At 35.2% G+C, this 23,641-nt stretch overlaps 1 protein-coding gene across 4 annotated transcripts in view; it reads right to left on the bottom strand.

Annotated features, from left to right (window-relative positions):
• Positions 1–23,641, bottom strand: part of USP33 (ubiquitin specific peptidase 33) — a 42,151-nt gene that overhangs the window by 11,414 nt on the left and 7,096 nt on the right. For 2 of the 4 annotated variants that reach the window (XR_008467898.1, XM_054210539.1), the window contains exons 3-18: positions 23,433–23,486; positions 20,390–20,452; positions 17,757–17,909; positions 15,404–15,503; positions 12,913–12,982; positions 11,798–11,911; positions 10,951–11,029; positions 8,481–8,901; positions 7,933–8,058; positions 6,276–6,388; positions 4,723–4,894; positions 4,516–4,620; positions 3,907–3,940; positions 3,051–3,096; positions 2,143–2,323; positions 737–863 (exon numbers count right to left, since the gene is read on the bottom strand). Coding sequence is in view for 3 of the 4 variants with exons in the window: in XM_054210539.1 (XP_054066514.1) it covers positions 737–863; positions 2,143–2,323; positions 3,051–3,096; positions 3,907–3,940; positions 4,516–4,620; positions 4,723–4,894; positions 6,276–6,388; positions 7,933–8,058; positions 8,481–8,901; positions 10,951–11,029; positions 11,798–11,911; positions 12,913–12,982; positions 15,404–15,503; positions 17,757–17,909; positions 20,390–20,452; positions 23,433–23,486 (1,958 nt within the window). In the remaining variant the exon portion in view is untranslated. Of the gene's footprint in view, positions 1–736; positions 864–2,142; positions 2,324–3,050; positions 3,097–3,906; positions 3,941–4,515; positions 4,621–4,721; positions 4,895–6,275; positions 6,389–7,932; positions 8,059–8,480; positions 8,902–10,950; positions 11,030–11,797; positions 11,912–12,912; positions 12,983–15,403; positions 15,504–17,756; positions 17,910–20,389; positions 20,453–23,432; positions 23,487–23,641 lie in introns of all 4 variants that reach the window. The other 2 variants (XM_054210540.1, XM_054210541.1) reach the window with 2 other exon arrangements.

The raw sequence follows: 23,641 nt of genomic DNA, 5'->3' as shown, positions 1-23,641 counted from the left end.
CCTACTGAATCAGACTCACAGGCTTAGCTCAGACAGTGGCAGGTACAAGTGCTCCTAATGAAACTTAAAACATTCTCCGAACACATCTCATTTCTTGTGCAACTCTGACACAGTCTATTTCACCATCAACTTTTAGTGGAAATTTGATCTTAGTACCAGAAATTTAGAACTTGAAAATTAAGTTGCTTTTATTATTTCAAGTACAAAAATTCCTTAGACTGAAGGTGATAACATGACTTCTCGTCTTTCATTTCAACTTTCAGGAAAAGACCGGCCTACAAATTCCCTGAAATTAAATTACAACACAGTAAAATCTCTGTTGTTCCATATCCCATCTGCTAAAGACTTTGCACAATTCCCTTTAGAGCGCTAACAGTTAAAAGTCTGTGTGCAAAACCTCCCCTTGTGCAGAATTCCTTTCCTCTAATTGAAAACCAGGTAATTGGTGGATAGTTCTAACAATTGCTTAAAGTTCTCTTTCTAGTCATCTTACTATGCTTTATTTATGCAGATTTAATTTTAATTTCAAGTTCCATACATGTTTTAGCAGTGACAGAGCAAGTGTTAAGGACATAACCAAAGGATTAAGTCTCTCTCCAGCATAGGCTTATCTGGTTAGTCAAATTCTTCCATTACAGTTCTTGTGGGGCAGCTAATTTCTGAAAGCTGCCCAACTGCTTAAAAGTTATTTACACACCTGATTTACATGAGTATGATCATACTTTTAATTTCTTACCTGTAGAAGAGAACATAGGCTTCTGCATTTTGCACTGTGGATTCTGACACTTCCGTGACACTCTGGTCATCAAATTCATACCACAAATTATTTAAATTGTTGCGACAATAAGCTATATAATGTCCACCTAGAGTGTTAGAAGCAAGAGTTATTAAAAAGCGTTCAGAGCTGCCCATTTTACTCTGCAATACACGAAAAGGAATTAAGTCCAAAAAAAGCAAATGGAAGAAACATTAAATCATTAGCAGACAACCTGGATATTAACTTTTCTCAAACTCAGGATCAGCTAGTGGAAAGTTGGACACCACTTTCAGCATATTCTTGTTGTTTAACGCACTCCTGAAGCATGCTATTCAAATCAAAGTAAGATTGTCTGAAAAATTTACCCTCATCACTTTTCACAATGGACTCTCTTCAAATCTTTGTATGTTTATAGTAGAAATTAGCACAGATATGTAATGGCTACATGATATCAAGACCATACTTAACTGTATTTTGAAGACTAGTCATAACATATTTTAAATTATTACTATTTTTGAATACATATTCAACTGCCAATAATTAAGGACTCAAGTATCTACTAAACTGATTACAAGAAGCAAACACTAGAAAGAAGATGAAAAAGCATACAGAAAAAACGTAAACAACTTAATCTAAACAATGGATACCTCAAGTTTGAGGAGTATGAGGGGGTGGGTAACTTCCATAAAAACCTATGAAGTTTTTGACTTCAAACTTTTCTCTCCTATTTTCCAAATCTTATAGATACTGAAAGCACCTGGGCAGAAGCTTGACGTATAGCAGCAAGAAGTTTATTCAGCTACTCATCACTACCCATAAATAGCAGTTACTGCCTGTTTTGGGGTTAATTGTCAGCGATCATCCAAGGGAATATCTTTTTACAAAATTACTGGCATCTTTGTGGTGCAGTGTGAACTCTTTCCAAAGAAGTACGGCATACATAGCATCAAAACCTTAAACAAACATCAGCTGTGTAGAACAGCTGATCATCTGGTCAACTGCTGGCATGTAACTTTTATACAATACATGCCAGCAGTACATTTATGCATTTTACATACATATATACATATAAATTTATACATTTATAAAGTACATTTATACTGTTCACTTTCAATAGTGCATACAGGTTTTTTACTTAATATTCCAGGATCTGTTAATTTTTTTCCACCTACAATTTTATTTAGGTATGCCATACAATTTCAAAGATGTGTCAGCTCTTTAAGAGCAAGCTTTCTTACGGATCAAAGTAAAAATCACAGCATTTATCTTTCACACTGTAAGTACCAATGCTTCATCTAGTTACCCTTCAGTATATTGATATCATCCTTAAGCAGAAGTGCTGATATGAACATTAACTGCAAAGACAAAATCAACTGCATACTTACTGCTGGCAGTTCCATGATGGCAGATGACAGACAGGAGATCATATGTCACTATTTGAGCTGGACTGTCCTTCGCAAGGAAAGGCTGCAGATCAAGGCCTTCCAAAGGAAAGGATACATGGGTCCCAATTTTTGTGGAAAACATAAGTTCATGTCTAAATCTTTTGAGATGAATGCACAGTATCTGTAAGAAGGATCGACAGATTTACTCAAGAACTATACATGCTACTATTTCATATTTAATAACTACACCGTGCATGCCATCTTTTCCTTTTATCATTCCAAAAGGATCACTTTCTCTATGGCCAGAGGAACTATCACAAGCTCTGTGTTCTACAGGTATTTTTTTTAAAATCAATTGCAGCTCAAGGTGTTAGAAATGAATTTGTAATTATCAAAGACTTATCTTACTGACAATATAAAAAAAAAAAAAAACAGTCCTGAACAGTTACTAACACTGATGCAGCAATAAACGACATACCTTTTCTCTTCCTCAATGCACCTATTGCACAATCTTGTCACGAGGGACATTTATTTCTGATTATTGCAGCCATCAACTTGTGTTTTGAAGTGTAAGACTGGATGACTTTTAAAACAGAAGCTTACAAGTATTACTTACAGAAAAGCTTTCCAGTCTGGCTGTGGTATTTAATTCTATGATCTACAGTATAAATAAGTTCTGCAGGCTGACGGTAACAACCCTGAAAAACTCCATTCTTCTAACTTTACTTTTCATGTACAAGGTTCACTTTCTTACAGCACGAATAATCAAACGTTGCTCACATTCTTAAATGCCAATATGAAGATAGGCTTTCACCATATAAACACAGTTTACTCCATGCAACTCATTAGTCTTACCACATTCCTAATCATGCAGAAAAAGTGCTTTAAAGTGCATGTAGTAACAGTACCTCAGGAAATTTTTGCACTTTGCAGAATTTCACTCCATTTCTTAACCTAAGCAAAGAAAAGGAAAAAAAAAACCACAAATGAAACAACCATTACTTAGTTCTGAAAAGGTTTTAGTTTATTGTGCTAGATCAGCAAAAGTCTAAGCTGAACATTACATTTAGTAAACCCAAAATATTTCTGGAATGTAGACTAGACATGGAGTAGCCAAAACGATACAAACAATGACGCTTCAGAAGAGAAGACAATCTGTACTGCTGAAAAATTCAAAGCAGCAAGTACAGATAATCAAGTTCCATCTAGCTAACAGTTTCTCTTAGCATAAAGGAAAGAACTTCAAGCTTCATGAAAAAAGAAAAACCAACTAAGTTTATTTTTAAGAAGTTGCCTACAGCAGATCACCAGTTATATAGCAAGGAACAACACTTTTTCCATAAAGGGCTCTGAGCAGTCTTCAGACCGCTTCCCTTTTTGGTTTGTTAATATTTAAAGCTGTAGTATATTTATTTATTTTTACCACACTGAAGTGACCTACTGTGTATCAACAAAAACCTGATAGTAATATAGGGGGCTGAAAGCTTTTATTTTATCAACGAAAAACAATTTTGAGAGGTCTAAAATTGTAAGGAACATGAAAAAGAATTAAGCACATTTGGTTTGCAATATGGTACGGTGAGTCAGTGCTTCCTGACTCCTGCCCCTTTGTAACACTAAATTTCTGACAGCCAGAACACAAGGTAGTATCAAAAGATTAATAGTACTGCAACATATTCAACAGAAGTAAATGTCTCTTGACTAACAGAAGCCTTAAAGCACTTAAATTAAGACAAGTTAAAACAAAGGTAAAAGACAGCTTACTTTTTACACCTTCCACAGCTGTACATGTTATCACCTGCAAATATCAGGGAGAAGAAAAACAGCCCTTATTCTCTAAATCCAAATAGTTATCCTTCAAGTGCATACATTTGATATATAAAGGTTTCAAGGGAATTTATCTTTAGGTTGCATTCAATATTTAACAGTTGTAAGAGTGTTGACATAGCAACTAAATAGAAAGGTTCTTCGGTTTTATGCTTTCAACTATGAAGCAGTACAGCATAATTTCAAGAGATGATGCTATATAATTTAAAAGGGAAGTAAACTACTAAATCCAAATTAAGGTTATGAGAATGAGTATTAATATAGTGGTTTTTTTAAATTTTTACGAACCTTCAGTTGATACCATTTCATTAAACCAAATTCAGATTTACTTGACATTTCTAAAACAGCTTTCACAGGCATTTCTTGCCTCAAATATTCAGTTGAGTGAGAAGCTTACCTTTTTGAAATGAATGATCCCGTAAGAGCAAGGAATCACTGTATTACAGTCTAACAGGTGGCCTTTGCTTAATTGCGTGAAGCTAAGAAGATATTAATCATCTTAAAAAAAAACCCATAAGAAACATGTTCATGTAATTAACCTCTTACCCTTGAGCTCATCTCTGGCGAAAAAGGCAGCAAGACAATCTTGTAACGTTACAACTGGACCCCAAAACCAGCTAGGAACACATGAGACAACAAACCTGAAACATCATTGACAGAAAAGAAAGAAAACCAACAAGTGTTCTGCCAGAAGAGCAGAAACTGGAATTTCAAAATAGACAAATAAATAAAACAAGGTAAATATTATTTACCTTTTGAAATATTCCATAAAAAAAGCTATCCATCCCTGGGGGGCATACGCTTCTCCACATGACCCTGCCTTGACTAGAGATGTCTGATGACTTGCAGAATGGAGTTTAGCAAGATCTTCCTTACCTGGAATAGGCAAGGACAGATCCTGAAAGGTCTCCAGGGTTACAGACAGCTAAAGAAGAAAACAAAGGAAACAAAATAGAGTTAAGCTTGAAGAGAAATAGCAATTAAATTGAATTCTGTAGAGTTCACCAGTTAACCACTAAGTCCCTGTATAGTTGAAAATTCCACTAGATAGCAAATTAATTACAAATAAGGAGATGTAAGAATTCGTTTTCTAAAAAAAGAGTAAGAAAAAATAACATTTTAGAGTGAACTTGCACATTGTTATCACTGAAATATTTTTTTAAAGTCATTATTAATTATTTGTCTTCCTACTAGTCATACAAAGAACTATGATTTTTGCCTCAGGCTCCTTGTTATACAAGCTAGTTTCAGAAAGCTTCAGCCCATGGTTTTGATGGTATTTTAGTTTAACATAATCTTGACCTGATGTAACTGGACCCACTGCAAAAGAGACACAGCTGTGCATTTTCTTTCTCCCATGCTAGATTTAGTGATCACATAGACCCAGGGTAAAAAAAAAAAAAAAAAAAAAAAAAAAATCAAGCAAAATTTAAGAATTCTTATTTGTTGTTTGAACTTGCTCACTAGATTACCCTGAGGTCTCGGTATTCTTAGATCTAGAGCAAGGGAAGCAGTAAGGGCATGCAACTGCATCAGGGTTAGATTTAAACTTTATGTTGAGAAACCTGTCCCCAGTGCAAAGATCTGGATATCCAACATTTGACACTATTGCTTTGAAGCTAAGGTAGTACGCTAGGCATGTTTAGATAATTGACTGTTGGTTTTTTTTTTTTTTTAAATGGTCTCGTGTACTGTTCCAAGTAATTCTAGGAGAAAATAGTACAGAAAAAAATTAACTTTTCCTATATCACACCACATCTTGCAGTAGAGGACAACTTCATAAACCAGCTAATGACTCTCATAACCTGTAAAAGTGTCTTACCTGGATTTTTTGAAAGACATGAATATTCTTAGCCTCAATCTACCTGATAAGACTGTTATAGCAGTATGGTTGGTCTGTCACTTTTCTTTGTAACATTATGTACCTGAGAACTTATGACAGTAGCAGGTATTTATATAGCAGGTATTCAGAACACTACTAGAAACTAATCATACCTAAGTGAAGTGGAAGAGCAAGCCTCTTTCTCCATCCTTGCTGTAAATCGATTCTCAAAATGTTATTTTTTTAGCTCTGAGTAAATACCCAGCTCAATGACAGCAAACTAGTCTAAACATGAAGTGCTGGTAGTAGCTGCTATTATTATTATTAAAGTGAACAAGTACAAAACAATCTAACCTTCTGAGGAGATCTGCCACAGAAGAATGAAGTTACCAGAGAATGACTGTATTTGTAAAACTGTAAGTATTTGTATTGGGGAAAAAGCCCAAAGCTCTATTAAAAACTAGAACTTCCCCTGCTTACTCACCCGATCGCAAGTCAAGCACTGTACAGAGCTTATTATAGTCCCATCAAATATATCAGAGATAACACTCCTGTACTTCTTGCGCTTCTTCCTTTTTGGTGATGATACAGTTGAAACTATAAAATGACAAAAATAAAACGTTGAAAGTAAATCAAGATACAGTGGATTCTGATTTCCTTCAACTTTATGTAACATAATTGGAGATCACACATATTTAGGATTAAATTACAAGCCAGGCCCCGTTTTTTGTTTACTAAATATTTCTTAGAAATTACACAACCAGATTGCTGTTAGTACCAGGCAATTCATGCAGGTTTCTCAAGCAGTTTATGCGGGACAAACAGCAGAAAATTTTGCCTGTGTTTGGGTAAAACTCTCAACAGCCAGTCTTGAAATCTACAGCCTACTGCTACGAGAGTCGCCTTGGCAGGAATCCCCCAAGGTAAAAACTTAAAAAGGCACATTCTAGCTGATGTTTATTTTGATCACATCTTTCCAGGAAGTTTAACCATGTTGGGCTGAAGAGTTCATACACAAGCTTATTGTGTCACAACACATATGACGGTAGGTTGAAGTAGACTAAATTTACTATTAGAGTCCAGCCTAGCAGCAGCTTATTAAAAAAAAAAAAAAAGTAAACATGTGCTCCCCACCCAAATCCACTACTACTTAGGTAAACACACCAGAACAGTCCCTTGGGCTCTACAGATTACTGAAACGGTAGGCTAAAATGAAGACCACAAAACCTCTCCTGGAGTCAGTATATTACCCAAGAGACCACTCAAGTGTCTTGTAGGAGTCGAAGGCAAGCTCTGCCAAAATGCTGATAGCCAGTAACAAGCCAGGCAGTGAAACATGGAAATAATTACAGTGAGAAGGAAACTGAATTACTCCAATAAATCTTTCATATAGAACACAACCTCCCAAGGCTCCTTTGTTCATATAGAGTTTGCCCATAAGCAAGTACTTTTGCCTCTTTACAGTCCAGCAGCATTATATATTGTCCCTGTATCATCATGTGCCTAGAAAGATGTCTAAAATAACAATAAAGTCTGAATTTAAAAGTACTGCCAGCAGAAAGAACAGCCATTAGAAGTAATCTGAAAAACCTTTTTTCCACAACGCATCAGATGTATTTTATATATCGTGGACACAAACTGCCTCATACAGCCTTTTGCCCAAAATTCTCCAAGGTTTCTTTCAATCACTTATTTTGACGCTAAACTGCTTTAAGATGGTTCTAAAGTATTCATTTATCAGCCATGTGGAGGATGTGCTGTATTTATCCACACTAACAAACAGCAGGAAGAAATGGAAAACACTGACAAGCAGGGGCATCTTAGAACTGTGGCACCCAACAGACGCTACACGCTTTTGGCAAGGGGGAAACAGCAGAGAAGAAGGGAATAGGTGTGTTGTAATTAGGTATTAGCCGCCCAGATGCAAGTCCTAGCACACTAAGGAATTCCCACAGCATTATGGGGAATTAAATGGGCCTTCTATGTCCAGCTTATCTAGTGTTCCCTCTCCCCACTGGGGATAGGGGATTAAGAAAAAAACAACCCTAAGAACAATACTGCACTGCTACGCCAGAAACAACAAAATGAAAACTAATACAGAGCATTTCAGCACCAGGAGGAAGAAAATAAAGGGCCTGTACCTTTTTTGTGGACTGGTGCCAGTGAAGAGCATGATGAGAATGATTTTGGAGGACTGCTTGATAAGCCATTTGATAATGGCGTCTGGGCTGCAGACACATCATTCATGTGGACATCACTGATGTACTCTGCAATTAATATTTGCATTATTTAATAAATTTTATCAAAAAACTGTACTGCAGAATGAACAGACACAATCATTATGTAATTTATTTAATCACACTGTCAGGTCACTGGACATTCAGGAATGAAGCACCATTTCAGTTCACATACCTTTAAGTTAAGAACAAAACCAAAAAACCCCTTTCTTCTGGGTAATCTGAAACCTTAACCAGAACGTATCTTTAGTTTTTCAAGGAAATTCAAACTGAATTCATGACACCTAAACTAAAAAAATACATTAAGAAAGTGCGTTGTTTACAAGTGAATCCACCAACCCAACCCTATTTGACCTATACCTCCCTACTGTATTCCACAACTCATTTCCACTCGCACAGATATTCTGGCTAAGAATTTTGACTATTTCAATTGCACATTAGTAATATATTACCTGAGAATCTGCTGTGTATCTGTACTTTGACAGTTCCTTGATTATTTAAAAATTCAGTGGTCTCTGAAGCAGTGTTTGTGTCTTTTTCCAAGTCTTCCATAGAATTTGCTCGTTTAAGCTTGTTGCTTGATATTTTTTCTTTCTGCCAGTCTTTGGATGTCATTGAGTTGTTATCATCATCCTGAATTAACATGGTTGTCTCTGCAGGATCCTCTAAGACAGGTTTGAAAATAGTGTCATTTTCTGTTTTATCACAGGTACCACAGGATTCACAAGCCTGAAAGCCTACATCTGACTGGCTCTTGTCTTCTTCCATACTCTCTTCAACACTCATAGGCTGGGCATCTTCCAGTTCTACAACTGGTTCTTTAAGTTCTTCATGAAGCAAATCCATTAGACAGCGCAAAAATTCTTGTGCATCCTAGGATTTTAAACAAGTTTTCCAGTGTTATTCCACTGTATTTGGAAGATATTAAAGTTACATCAGCAAAAGATACAGATAACTAAAATAAAAGCTACAGCTGGCTGTTTAAAGAAGTATAATGTAAGTTCCTCTGTTCCAGGTTTAATGTTCAAAAGAAGTTTCATTTCCAGACCACATATTTGTTTCCGGCATCCATTTCTTGCATGTCATAAGTAATCCTGTAAAAGTTTCCTTCAAAACACTTCAATTCCTAAAAAGCTTATGTCAACAACTTTAACAAAACTACTGCCACAGCCTACATGAATGATAAATGTAACAAGCAACTACCAACAGTGCGGTCAGATTCCAGTTCTGCTGGTAATGGAATGTTTTACGGACAGTTTTTTAAAACCTTAGGCAGCACCTTCAGCAAAGCAACCAGAGACTTGCTTTCGCTGGGCATGAAAGCACTTTAATAAAAAGTATGATGATGTACTTAGTCCATCTTTCCAATTGCATCATACTGTCAAAAAGATTTTAACTCTTCTTCTCAAGCCTGGACAAGATTCCTTAACTGTCAGTGTTTCCACAAAGAGCTGTCAAGTATTACTACAAGTCTAATCCGTGTTTGGAAGTATCTTAAAAGCCACCAAATTTCAACAATCAACACAGCAGCTTGATTCCTGGCAACAGAGAACATCTAATAAAGCAAGCATGGAAGAAAACAATAGCCTCTTCTTGGCAACTATTACTGCTTTTATTTTCTTCTGTTTTCCTTTTTGTATTTTGCTTGTTCATAATAGTAATTTTTGCTGCGCAACATTCCCATCCATCATAGCAATTACTTATTAAGCTTATAACTGCTGACTAGAAAACATTCTTTTTCTTAAAAACTACAACTACCAGATTCAAGTTTTGGGTAATGAAAAAAAAATAAAAATTAATATGCCTATTTGCTGGTAACCCTTTAAAAAAAAAAAAAAAAAAGAAGACTCAATCCTTGAGACACAGATTAACTGATAAACATTCTTAATTGAGCAAAAGAATTCCTTTTTCTCCCTGAATATTGGACACGGCTGCCCAACTGGCTGCACAATCGGCAAGGCTGGGCAAGAGGAGAGTGTTGGTCATGAAAGACCTGCTTTGTTTTAATTGTTGCCATGAAAACTACTAAACATACAACTGAAGTGTGATCCAGGCAGAACCTAAAAAAGTTCTCATTAAGCGTTGCTCTGCATGGAAAAAGACGTTCTCATCAGCGTTCAAAGCTATGAGAACCAAGTTTCCATACAGTTTCCTTTTGGTTATCAAGACTGATTTTCTACTTTTCCAGAAATTCATGTGGCCCTTAAGAAATTCATGAGTAAATTAAAAAAAATTCAGATTACTATGTAAAAATTTACTTTACAGCTACATGCAGGATTAGAAGATTAAAATGTGCGTTCTATTCCTCCACTCCACAAATCTGAAACATGCTAACTGAAACAGCAAAATTCCTTTGAATAACAGCAGAGTCCTGGAAGATATTAGTAAGCTTTTCTAATTACAGGGCTTAAAATTTTCATCTAGCTCAAAAGCTTTTAATAAAGTACTGCAAACTGTATGAATGCAGCAAGATACTGCATGAAGGATCAACTGAAGAATGCCTTTATTATATAGTAATCCGCGACTATTTAACAAGTTATCAACTTACAGTTCCCACTATACTGCTTACAAAAGACACAGCAGTGGGTTTTTCTTTCCAAGATACTAAATGACAATTGGGTACTGCGTATTTAATTTTTTTAAAAACGTAACTGGTAAATAAACATATAAAAATCTATTATATTCTTTTTCATTTTTGAACACCTTTATTTTGTTTTCTGGGACTGCTCAAATATTAGCAGGATTACTTCACACAAAGGAAAAGTTTTAGATACGCGTTATTTCAATTTTCCTGAAAAAAGGGAAAAGCAGTTATTCTCAGAAGTTGAGAATATAGGAAGCGTGGTATCCTAAGCATTCCGTTTAAAAATAAGAGATAACTTTATGGCTTAGGCAGATTTAAAAAACATCAGAAAGTTTTACCTGTTGGGAGTAGCCTCGAAACGTTGGATTAACAGTTTTAATTCCTTGAAATAAACCAGTAGGAACAACAGAACCAGGCCTAAAGAAAAAAAAAGAAAGAAGTTTTACATATATAAATATGCACAAAAAAGCAAGCACTTAAGTGGAATTTTCTATCTTTACTGGGATCATAATTTATCTGCAACTGAACTATAACACATCTAACACCAATAATATTAAGCTTAACCAATATTGGTAATTGAATAATATTGGTACTGAATTATTAACTATACTTTTTTTAAAAAAAAATCTGTCATCCAACAGAAACAGAGACTGTATCAGGCCTTTTATGCCACACTTGTAAAAGAATCAGATGACAAATCAGACACACTCTTGGCACTATGCACAATTACTATTTCTTCACCTCTGTACTTATATTTTGAAGTATTTTCTTAGATGGAGATAACAGAAATTCCATATAAGGAAATAACAGAAATTGATAAACATTGGTACAGAATGAAGGACACAGAGAGGATGAAGTAGTTAAACATTTTAGATGTATTTCTGGCACATACAAAGTTATTTTTAAAAGTTTAATGCTACTTTGTATAGTGTTTATCATCTATTTCTTGTCAGATCTTGCTTACTACGATTTACATCAATTATTTGTCCTATCTTTGGTAGGTACTGAAAAGAACAGGTTATAAGGACTATTTAAATCCTGCAAGCTAATCTTTCCTTCCTTAATTTATAAGGGTAATTCTGTCATACATACAAAATAAAAACTAGAAACCTAGGACAGATTAATGCATCCTTCATGGCTGTGGAGTTTATTTATAATCATTTCATCACCAAAATGATGCAATACCTGCTTTTGTGCCAGAGTTCTGTCATCAGCTTGAGGTAACTTTTACAAATTGCCGGTTTCTTATCTGTTCGGGCTAAGCCTCCACAATCAAGAAAAAAGTGCGTCAAAGGTGGGCTGATTAAAAAGAAGAAAATAGTATTTTTTTCAGGTTGTTAAAATACAACAGGAAATCTGCATTTCATACAAGATTATTTAAAAAAAAAAAACCAACCAAAAAATGCTATTATGTAATTGAACAATTTCATCTCCTACATCCTTAAATGCTGCAACCAGACATTTCCCAGTAGGACAACTTTGGCAGTACAGAAACACCGCTCCTCAAACGTGTTCTGACATTTGTTAAAGCACCAGAATTGTCTAACAGGATTCAAATTCAAGTCAATTCCTACTAGCCATCACAGAAGCACACATGTACCACTACAGCAACAATCGCCGTAAGCCTAGTCCATAAATAGCATCTTAAACAAATCTTCTCTCTAGAATCCAATAGCGCCACATGATGTTTGTAGGTATATCATTTCTACTTAAATGATTATTTATCTCTTCATGCAGCATTGCCAACTCACATACTCTCTCACTTCTCTCCCTTTAACCCCCCTTTATCTCTTCAACTTTTGTAGATTTCTCCTTCAAGAACTTGTCTGGTATCCCCATGGAGTGAGAAGACTTTTTATTCTAGCTACACCTAGGATGATTTAGCATAGCGTGTCCCAGATGTATTGTTTGTAAGGACTGAATTTGGACCTTTTGATCTTAACATGCCTCTCCTTTTTAATTAGGGTTTATTCCTACGTATTTCCTTTGATTTCTTCTGCAGCAGAAAGAAACCCAACTCACAAATTTAATAGCTTTTATCAGATTTTCTTCTAGTTTCTAGAGCTGCATGTATTTAGGACAGTGAGGAAATAGAATGAAACAGGGGAAAATATGAGTAACCCACATATCAGAGTAGTTTTTTTCCTATCAGTAACACAATTGCTTGTAGTATATAAGACTGAGATTTACAAAAACATGCCTTCTTCCATGGTAGTGCAACCCTTCAAAAGCCTTAAGGTGTCTTGAGAAAATGCATGTATAAGCAAATATAAAATTACATTTACAACCATTTTCCTTACCAATTGGAAAGAGCTTGTAAAGCTGCATTCATGTAACAAGTGTTTCCAATATTTTTTAATCCTGTTAGACCTGAAAGACAGAACGAATATTCAGTAAATCTGTTAATCCAATACAAGACATATTAAGGAAATTTTTTCCTAGAAAATACGTACTAATTAAAATACTCGTGTAACACTTCTGATGCCAAATTGTAACTAAAAGAAACGTAAGACTCCTAAAGGAATACTAATCTAACTAGAAGAAGTAATTAAGTGTTTTTATTTTGGCTGACTATTACACTTCAGACAAGTAGAGCGTATTTCATCCTACTAACTTTTGATGTTTTATGTCAGCTGCAGATTGTAATTTAAAATATGTTTATCAATATCTAAGTTTTACTTGAACTTAATGAATTACCTGTTCAGTTAAACTGATGCTCTGCTGCATTCGCAACTGTTAACAGTATTACCAAAAGCTTCTCAAGGAAGATTTCATTCTTCTATCTCAAGTTCACGCTAGTAGTCAGATTATACTAAACATTCAAACCCTACTCAGCATGTGATTATCCCAGAATCAGAATTATAGTTACCTATGATCGGTTGTCTTCTATGCCAAATACATACCCTTATTTTTATACACAGACTGCTCAGTTGAGACTTCCCCACAGAATTTATTTTCAAGCTCAGATTGTTTACTTTCTTTTTCCTTACACATAAAAGTTACAATTAACACATAGTTTTACAGTGATTATGGAGTCATGAAAAATGCTCTCTAAATATTTGAAGTGAGGCTATTTAAACAACTCATAATTATCATATGATCTCAATTTTAAAAAATAATCTGATACACTTGCTATTCATAGCTACTAGTGTTAAATTAATGAAGTAATTAATTTCAAAATAAAATTCCTTTTGTGTGAGAAAACAGTAACATTTATAAGCAAAGAATCAATAAGACTGGAAAATTTAAAATATTCAGCAGTCAACACCATAGTCTCTATGTAATCCTTGAAGTATAGGAAGTACCCTGATCGTTGTAGTCTGTGGCAGAAAAATAAAATTTACTAAGAAAATCCTTTTACATCTGAAAAACAGTTTGGTTATTTCAGTTGAATTTTCTAATACACAGAACTTCATTTTTAAGTTTTAAAAGATCCTTCTATGTGTCTGAATGGAAATACAGTCCTGCTTCCCGCATGTGAACCTGCATTCTGCCCTTCTAATTTCTGCTACAAAAGAGACGGTAATTTTTACTGCAATTGGAAACAGTCATAAGATTTTTTAATATTTATTTTATTTTTTTACCAGCAGATGTATCAGGAAGATACTCTCACTGCAGTTTTCCAGGCTGCAGTGTCACAAGTAATGTTTTTGAATAGACTTCTCTTGTAAAGACATATTCTAATGTTTGCTTCATCGAAAGCATTTCAAAAGAAATTTTAACAAAGCTAAAATGGAGCTAAAGAAGGTTTTTTCCTTTAAATTTGAGAAGTGTATTAACACAGTCACATTAGTGTTACTGGGAACTTTAATGCAATTCTACATTCCCCAAAATATTAGTAGGCAAGAAGATAGAGAAATACACATTGTTAGGAGAAACTAATGGGAATAAAACACATGGTTTAATGATTTAAAGGCAGATGGCAAATTAGTGGGGTGGTGACACATCCAGAAAGACCGTGCCAGACAACAGAAGGGGCAAAGTAGATTTTTTTGGCCAACGCTAGCAGACTTAGGAGAGAGAAAGCTGGTAGTAGATGAGTAAAGGAGAAATGAGATCCTTAAACTAGAATAGCTCTTTTATCACAGATGGAAAACCAACTGCCTTGACATATGCATTGGCATCTCAAAAACAATAGTTTAACAATCTGTTGGTCAGATTTTCCTGAGAAAATGGCAGGTAGAAATATTTTCTTCGCTAACAAATACACATATCCTTTTCTAAAATGATCAACACAAATTTGAGACTCATAAGAAATAATAATAATTATGTTCGCTTATGAAAGGAGAAATTAAGGCTTCACTGTTTGGGGTTTCATCCACTGTCATTTTCATCTTTACAACAGTTTAATATTAAACTATCCATTACTGAAACAGAGAAAACAAAAAAAACCCAGAAAACCCATACTGGGATACTACAGGCTCAGATACCCAAAATGCAGGAAAGCATTCAAATCAGGAACGTTTTAAGACAGGAGAAAACATAAGAACAGATTTTATTAAAAACTACTTCTACCAGAGTGGCTAAAACAGCAGCTACACTAAACATTACTCCAACATGCTTTCTTATTTCATGGCTACTTGCACAGGTGCACATTTACCACTGCAGCCTCTGCTCTGAAGGTAAGTAAAGACTGATGCAATAAAGGTGAAAATAAAAATAAAGATCTTAGTTGGAGCAGAATAGGAAACAGTTCCACTTAGAAGAGAACCAGTAGGTAGCTGGAGAACAGACTTGGAGACATACGCATGTAGTAAAGGGCAATAAAGCACTAGATTTTGCTTTTATTACCTCTAGTCTTTAACTCATCTTCTTCCACTTCTATATCTAAGTCATCAAATACAGCTGCTAGCGGAATCTTCAGGGTGGGATTACTAGGTATTTTGAAATCCTTATAAGGAGAAAAAGAAAAAAGCATATTTACTTGTATTTATCAATTTTCCTCTTAATTAAGCTTATGTATAATTTCACCATCAAGTCTAGGAACTGAAAATTACGTGAATGCATTTCGAAATCTCACTGCATATGAAGTGAGAATAATAGGATTCCACAGCTACCCTGATAAAGTTTACTAAGAAAAACCCTACATTTTTGTTTTCAGATTAGCAGTGACAACATTGCATGATTTTATGACAACAGCTGAAGAATCAAAGCAAAGCAATTTATAGCATTTCTTTCCCTTGGATAACAAACAGTAAGCCGGCACCGAAAAGCTAACACAGTAGTCATCACATAAAAGTTAGTGTATATGTTTTTGATACACCACCAGATGGCTCACTACATTTAAAGACGACAAATTAAACTGTTGGAAGCAAAATGCACAGAGACACAAAGTATTAGGCAGGCAGACATTTATTGAATGACAAGCTCTTTTTGTGAGCATATAAATAAAAATTCTAAAAAGTCTGTCAAACATTTTGTTTAAGTTCTACTGATTTCCCTGTATATTATACACATTTCCCTGGAAGATTAAAACAGGTTAAGTATAATAGAACAGAAGTTCAGAAATCTAAACCCAGCTTTATATCAAGACAACAGAAATTTTTTAAAAATATTCCAACTGATTTGGAATCAGTTCTAATTGAACTGATGGCATTTTACGAGAAAATGGTCAGATTATGTTCATATTAAATACTAAACTGTGAAGTGAAAATATTAAAGGATATTTCCTCTCTATATACATTGAAAAATTGCCCATCTTTCTGTCCAACCTGTGCGTCACGATATCTCTTCCATAGCTCTATGCCTCAAGAAAAACAATTTTAGAAATATTCTTGTCAGTACTTGTCAGTTTTAACTGAGTTACCTGTCATTTTTATGTAAGTACATTAAATATGAAGTAAAGAAATAACACCTTTTTTTTTTTTCTCAGATACAGACATTATGCCAAACAATAATACTTAAGAAATTGCAGCATAACTTTCTCCAAGACAACACTCATCTAGAGAAGATATTATCAGAGCAAACAGTACCAATGCCAGTGAAGACTAATGTAACCAGGAAAACATAACAAAACAACAAATCAAACCTAAAGAAACCTTGTTGAAATTGCAGGAAAACAAGACAAGCAAACAGCATATTTCAAAATTCCCTATATAACATCTGCTTTGCTCATTTTTTCCCTTCTAATTTGTCTCCAATACTAGCAAATGCTTGTTTCTTTATCTTGCCCTTCAGCTACTGTGTTAATTGTTAATAAATGTGAAGTTAGGAACAGCTAAGCACTTTTATAAAGGCTTGTCTTTGATGCTGTAATCATATCAAATGCTACCATCTCAAGCCTGTGTTTTACTCAACTCATATCAACTTCCCAGATACTGACCATATTTCTCTCCTCGGCATATTTATACTCTGGCAATCCTAGCTGCCAAAGAACACTAATAGCATTCTCCTGATTTCTAGTCTGATACATATTTTTCCACATGAATCTAACACAATATATTTATCATTCTACACCAAAATTACACATATATATAGAATATAGGCAGGTTACTGCTGCCTTCTTAGTAAACTCTAGTACAGTAGTTATATTCGTAACTATTCAGGAATGTTTGTGTGTATACCACTCCACTAGAAAAATTTTGCCACACACACACATACTCAAAAATCAAGATCTTTTCAGTCATTTATCAAAACTGAAAACTAGACATGTTTAAACCTCAGAAACTAAGCTGTAGGAATCCTCTTAAGTGTCTTATATTACCAGGTGAATAAGGTAAAAAATTAGCATGTATTTCTCTAAAAGTACTGTGCTTAAAAGGCATTCTGTTGCTCCCTGTAAGTTAGCCAGCAATTACTGTAATGAGTTTTTTAAGTACCATTTTCAAGAGCTGACAGAATGGGGAAGCACAGATGAAGTATTCCAATTTTGTAACCTTAAATTTAACCCTGTATTTTTTTGGTACCTTAAAGTTTATTGTAGATTACAAACAATTAGACAATACAATGAAAAAAGCATTCTTCGGAAGCATGCAGTACACAGAGACAGTACAGAGAAGCTGGGTAATGTCTTTATAAAGATAGAGAGAAATTAATAGAAAGTTCAGCAACAAGAAAAGAGGAAAAGTCAGTTTCTCATTTGAGAGAAGACACAATGTTTACTGTAAAGCTACAGCTGCCTTTTTCTCATTGGGTTAAGAAATACCTGCACACTATTTTCTTGCGCTTGGTGAGACAGTCTTGCATTTGGTAGTGGAGAATGAGATCCTAATTTTCTATCCAGGAATACTTCCTTACTACAGGCATAACACCAAACACGGAGTGTAGTAAGGTTGACAGTTAGACAGTGTTTTGTCTCCTAAAACAGAACAAAAAACAAAACTGTGATTCAGAAATGTGGAATAATTAAATACTGCAATATGCAAGCTACAACAGAAATATTAAAATTCTAGATCTTTCAATAATTAAACAAATATGTGTGTTAGAATATTAAAAAAATAGCAATTCTATTACTGAAATTTTAGCACAAACTTATCCAACACTCATTTTTAGTACAAGTCACACAAATTACCAACAAGGTACAATCAGAATCTAAGCCACTGTCATATCTTACATGCCTCTGTGTAATTACAAAAATAAGAGGAAAGCCTGTTGTCAGAAGTGTTACAATTCAGAACAAACACATTTTCCAGGAATGGAAATGATCATAATGGCAGCCAACTCCTCTACCATAAGGGCAGTGTTTATTTCTACTGGTTTGCTGTAGGAAATTCAAGCTATTCAGCAATCAATCAGAAGAGTACGATAAGATTTGTAGTTCAGTTACATTAAGAGGTGCTCATATCAAAACAAGCATTCTAGACTCAATTAGTTCTCTTATTGACAGCTTCATACCTTGAAGCAATATAAAAATTTGACAGATGGAGAATATTTTTACTGTTCTAATATTCATCTTTCTTTTTTTAACCTCTTCGCTTACAGTAAGCTTGTGTACATAGTTGCCATCATCCTCCAAATATTTCCACCAATCCTTTCTGTATTTCTTCCTTTTATGTCAGCAGCAGCCAGGTTTATAGACAATGAAGGATTTACTAGAAATTAGGAAAATACCACAACTGCTGCAGGATGCCAAAGTTTCTCCTCCCCTCATTTAATAAGGCCTTGTACAAGAACAATGTTTTTCATATAAAATGTAGGCTACAATTTCATTAAGTAGCCCTCTCCTTACTAAAAAACATCAGAAACAGATTACGTTAATCTCTCAGACAATTTTAAGCATGAGAATATACTTGGTTCTGCAGCTTCAGCTGCATAAATAATTACAAGTCTCCAGAGCAACAGCTTATTCATTTTCTTGAAGTGGACACAACAAGCATGATTATTTGCAGTACAGGGAGCTTTGCTTGTGGAAACTGAAGTAAGCAGAAATAAACATATTCATGTCAACCTTGTTTCTCTCATTTTACTGAGATTTTTGCTGAGAAAAAATCCACAAGAGGGCTTACTATCCATAAATTAAAATTAAGTAACAAGAAAATCAAGACAAGGATGTCCCTGACAGCAAGCAAACTATCCATTCCCTTTCTTTTACCTGGCCATACATAACATTGCTAAAACAGCACATAAATCAGGAATAAACAACCGTAGAAAGCCAAGAGGTATAAAATTGTAGGGAAGAAATTCAGGAACCATCAGTTCCCCAGTTGCACTACAAGCAGCTCATTTATATATGTACATATTACAAAGACTTTAGAACTGTGATTTAGCTTAAATAGCTGGCAAAAAAAAATTGTATTTATATAGATTTATATAAACATGCTAACAATTGGTATAAACATGCACTCTTCTCAAGGCCCTGGTTCAAAAAAAAAAAAAGTTAGGAGTGGTGGTAAAATGCAGTCATAAAATATACTTCTTGTAAAACCCTTGTATATACTATTTGTTCATTTTAATATTCACTAGGGGGGGGTTAGCATTTTTAAGGACCAAAAATTGTTTATATGTATTTTCTGACAGACGAACTGTAAACCAGTGGCAAGAATTTCATTTAATTGGAAAATCAGCAATTCTGAAGCGACATGTTCACAAAACTGCCATCCCTCTGTCTCCAGTATATTTGTTAGGGCAGAACGATGTATCCCATTGGCTTCACTTTGGCAAGTGTGCACAGAACAGACAGTGAATTTAAGACCCAAACAGATGCACTCAAGCTGTCCAACCCTGCCAGAACTCGGCATGCTGGGGAACATATTGCATACACTCCACTGCTCCTACCAAGCTGGATCCAAAATCAGGACATAGCAGGAAAGGATATACTCATCTAAGTCTACAGGTTCTTCATCTGTAGGTGCTGCAACAGGGAGCACAATGCAGAAACAAAGCACCTGTTTCTGGTAATTTATACCTCCTATCTTACACCCGTTCAGCTCTCATCTTCATTAACCCAACTTCTATCCCCTTAACCATCAGGCAGACAAAATCCTAAAGAGTTAGACTGAAGTAGTGAAGTACTACACATAAGCTGAAGTACTTCAGATGTCTTTTGTCCACACATCTTGAAAATCATCAGTAATTGTTGTTCTTTTTTTAATTTTCACCATGTTCTTTTAAGGAGCACAATAATGTCAGAATTACATACATAATTATGCAGCTGCACAAAGACTGTAAACTCATCCTCCGAAATTAACAAGACCTGCTTCTATAGATGAAAAACAATCATAGCTAATCAAACTTCCAAACAGTTACGCTAACACAGGTTCTTAACTTCACTGAGTAAAAAAAGTTCTCTCATTCTACTTCACTGCTTCGAGTAACTGTATTGCTAGCACATACACATACCTGGGAATGGGTAGTACTGTGATCAACGTGGGATTCACCACAGCCAACATATGTACATCTGTTCTGTTGAGCAAGATACAAAGAAGTACACAGAATTAAACAGTGGTGTCAAACAGGTTTACAGAATAGGAACATACTGTCAGTCTCTTTAAAATTCACTCAAATTTCAAACTTGCAGAGTCCTACACAAACAGAGAGACGTGCACAATAAATGTTAAAATAAATACCACCTAAAGCAAATAAGGATGCTGCAAGATTTAACTCAACTCCTCTCACTGGTAGGCAGTGTTAGACATTAAATGTGTTTGGAATATAATATTTTTGGCCATTCTGATATATTTGTTCAGATTAAGGTCAACATGTATTTTTTACAATTCATGATTTGGAAGAGATTGTTACAGAAGATATAACATTATCCCAATGTCTAAAATACTGAATTGCAACAGACTCAAAACATGACACATTTATTAAAAAAATGCCTGTATGCCCCTATCTGCAGTGCCTATTTATCAGAGTATTACTTCAAAATGAATTCGTTTTTTCACCTTTAAATAAGAGTTTCCAGCACTGTATGGTTAAGTACTTACTACATTCTAGTATAACATGCAAAATAATTGTTGATTTTAATTGTGCTAATTGCAAGACATATTTGTCTGAGTGTGGAATCTTGCAGCTGACAATCTTCAAGCAATTTTCATTAATTCTTCATTTGCACGAGTCAAGACAATCACACCAGAGGGTACAGCATGTTATCTGTATAACTCTCTAAGCAAGTTAATTTATACAATCAAATAGCAGCTGAACACAGTCAATTTTCTGTATTAAATAATCACAGATATTAGTTAAGTTACAGATAGTTAACATGCTGGGATCTCACCAAGTTTTTCTACTGAAAAAGGTGAAGGCAAGATGTCAATTCATCCAAGAGGAGATATATCACAGCAGATCATTGCAGACGACACCAAGTTGGGCGGGAATGTTGATCTGCATGAGGGTAGGATGGCTCTACAGAGGGATCTGGACAGGCTGGATCAACGCGCCGAGGCCAATTGTATGAGATTCAACAAGGCAAACTGCCGGGTCCTGCACTTGCGTGACAACAACCCCATGCAGCGCTACACACTTGGGGAAGAGTGGCTGGAAAGCTGCCTGGCAGAAAAGGACCTGGGGGTGTTGGCCAACAGCCAGCTGAATATGAGCCAGCAGTGTGCCCAGGTGGCTAAGGCAGCCAGTAGCATCCTGGCTTGTATCAGAAATAGTGCAGCCAGCAGGACTAGGGAAGCAATTGTCCCGCTGTAGTCGGCACTGGTGAGACCGCACCTCAAATACTGTGTTCAGTTTTGGGCCCCTCACTACAAGACAGACATTGAGGTGCTGGAGCAGGTCTAGAGAAGGGCAATGAAGCTGATGAAGGATCTCAAGCACAAGTCTTATGAGGAGCAGCTGAGGGAACTGGGGTGGTTTAAGCCTGGAGAAAAGGAGGCTGAGGGGGGACCTCATTGCTTTCTACAACAACACGAAAGGAGGTTGTAGCAAGGTGGGGGGCGGTCTCTTCTCCCAAATAACAAGTGATAAGAGGAAATGGCCTCAAGTTGCACCAGGGGAGGCTTAGATTGGATGTTAGGAAAAATTTCTTCACCAAAAGGGATGTCAAGCATTGTGACAGGCTGCCCAGGGGAGTGGGTGAGTCGCCATCCCTGGAGGTATTTAAAAGATGGGTAGATGTGGTGCTGAGGGACATGGTTTAGTGGTAACTTGGCAGTGCTAGATTAACAGCTGGACTCTGTGATCTTAAAGGTCTTTTCCAAACAAAACAATTCTATGACATTAAGTGTCCTACTGCAATTAGAAAACTCTCCTATGGAAACATTGGTATGAAATTAAGTTTTTCAGTAACAGTTTAAGAGCTCTAAGTGAGAAATAAAAAACGTGTTTCAAGCTTCACAGCATTTCCCCACCTGCCAGGCTGATGCACCCCTGAAAACCTCTTCCTACTCCCATGAGGGTTTTTATATTTAATTAAACTTCAAACCACCTAACAAGAAGACATTAAACACTGATTCTTTCCCCCTTCACTTATATCTCTTGCTGGATAGAGGGAGCAAAATAATCTCATCTTTTAACTGTTATCATAATCCACTTATATTATTAGGGAACTAATGAAGTAGATTTTTAAAATACTCATACATACACCTAAAGGCTGGCATCTCAGCCTAGGTATCTTCCTGACACAACTTACACAAATGTTGCCAAGAAATTAAGTCAGGCCTACAAAGTAAAATTTCAATCTCTGGGAACAGCTGTATGAAGAACTCATGAGACATATTAAAAATCAAATTAGCTACATACTTTTCCGTTGGTATCATAGATCAATCAGAAGCAATGTTTTCAGAACCTTTTTTTTTTTTCTTTAAAATACACTGAAAAATATGGTTTTTGTAGACAGCAAGAAAAAGGCGGCAAAAGCATATTTAAGCAAGAACTATACACAGGGTAAAGACTGTACAAAATTCATACAAGGTTTGAAGAATGTTTGTACAAGCTTCTACGAATTTCAAAATAAGTTTTTTATTATTAAGCAAAACAAAGAAAAAAGAGTATGTTTTTTTATGCTGTAAAAAGTCTGCATTTATTGCTAGGTGTTACTGCTACAAATGCTAAGAGAGGCTTATAAAAAATAACTTAATTCAGGAATAATATTTTTTTTTTGAGATCTACAGATCTGGGGAAAAGATTAAAAAAAATACTCTCAAGAACTGAAAGAAATACCATAACTCAAAAAGAAACCTTCATATGCTAGCTTCTTATAAAAAAAAAAATCTCATTTCAAACACAGTATTCTTAAAGTATAAGAAATATGTACCTGATAGAGGGTAAATAACTTTAAAAATAGAAAACTGCACAAGAGGCTTTGCTTTTAAATAATAACTTAAAGAAGCTAAAGAACTTGGTTACAGTTGTTTCTTCAAAAAAAAAAATGCTACCGACTTTATCTACAGATTACTAGAAAAGGACCCTGCTATGGAACAACAGAACAACTTACCTCTAAGCATGCCCAAAGGTTGGGTCCTCTGACTTTACAGTCTTGACAAGTGCCCTATTAAAATTAACACACAAGCAAAGTATTATTTCATTTACTTTCACTAGTAAACCTCAAATTCAAGACAAAATGAGAAAAAAATACTGTGAAGCTCAGTATCAGCCAAATAATTTTAAGACAAAAAAGAATGTGTTGATAACCAACTTAATTTT

This window comes from Rissa tridactyla, chromosome 8 (genome assembly GCF_028500815.1).
Source record: "Rissa tridactyla isolate bRisTri1 chromosome 8, bRisTri1.patW.cur.20221130, whole genome shotgun sequence".
Lineage (NCBI taxonomy): Eukaryota > Metazoa > Chordata > Aves > Charadriiformes > Laridae > Rissa > Rissa tridactyla.
This window is presented reverse-complemented; position numbering and strand designations above follow the sequence as displayed.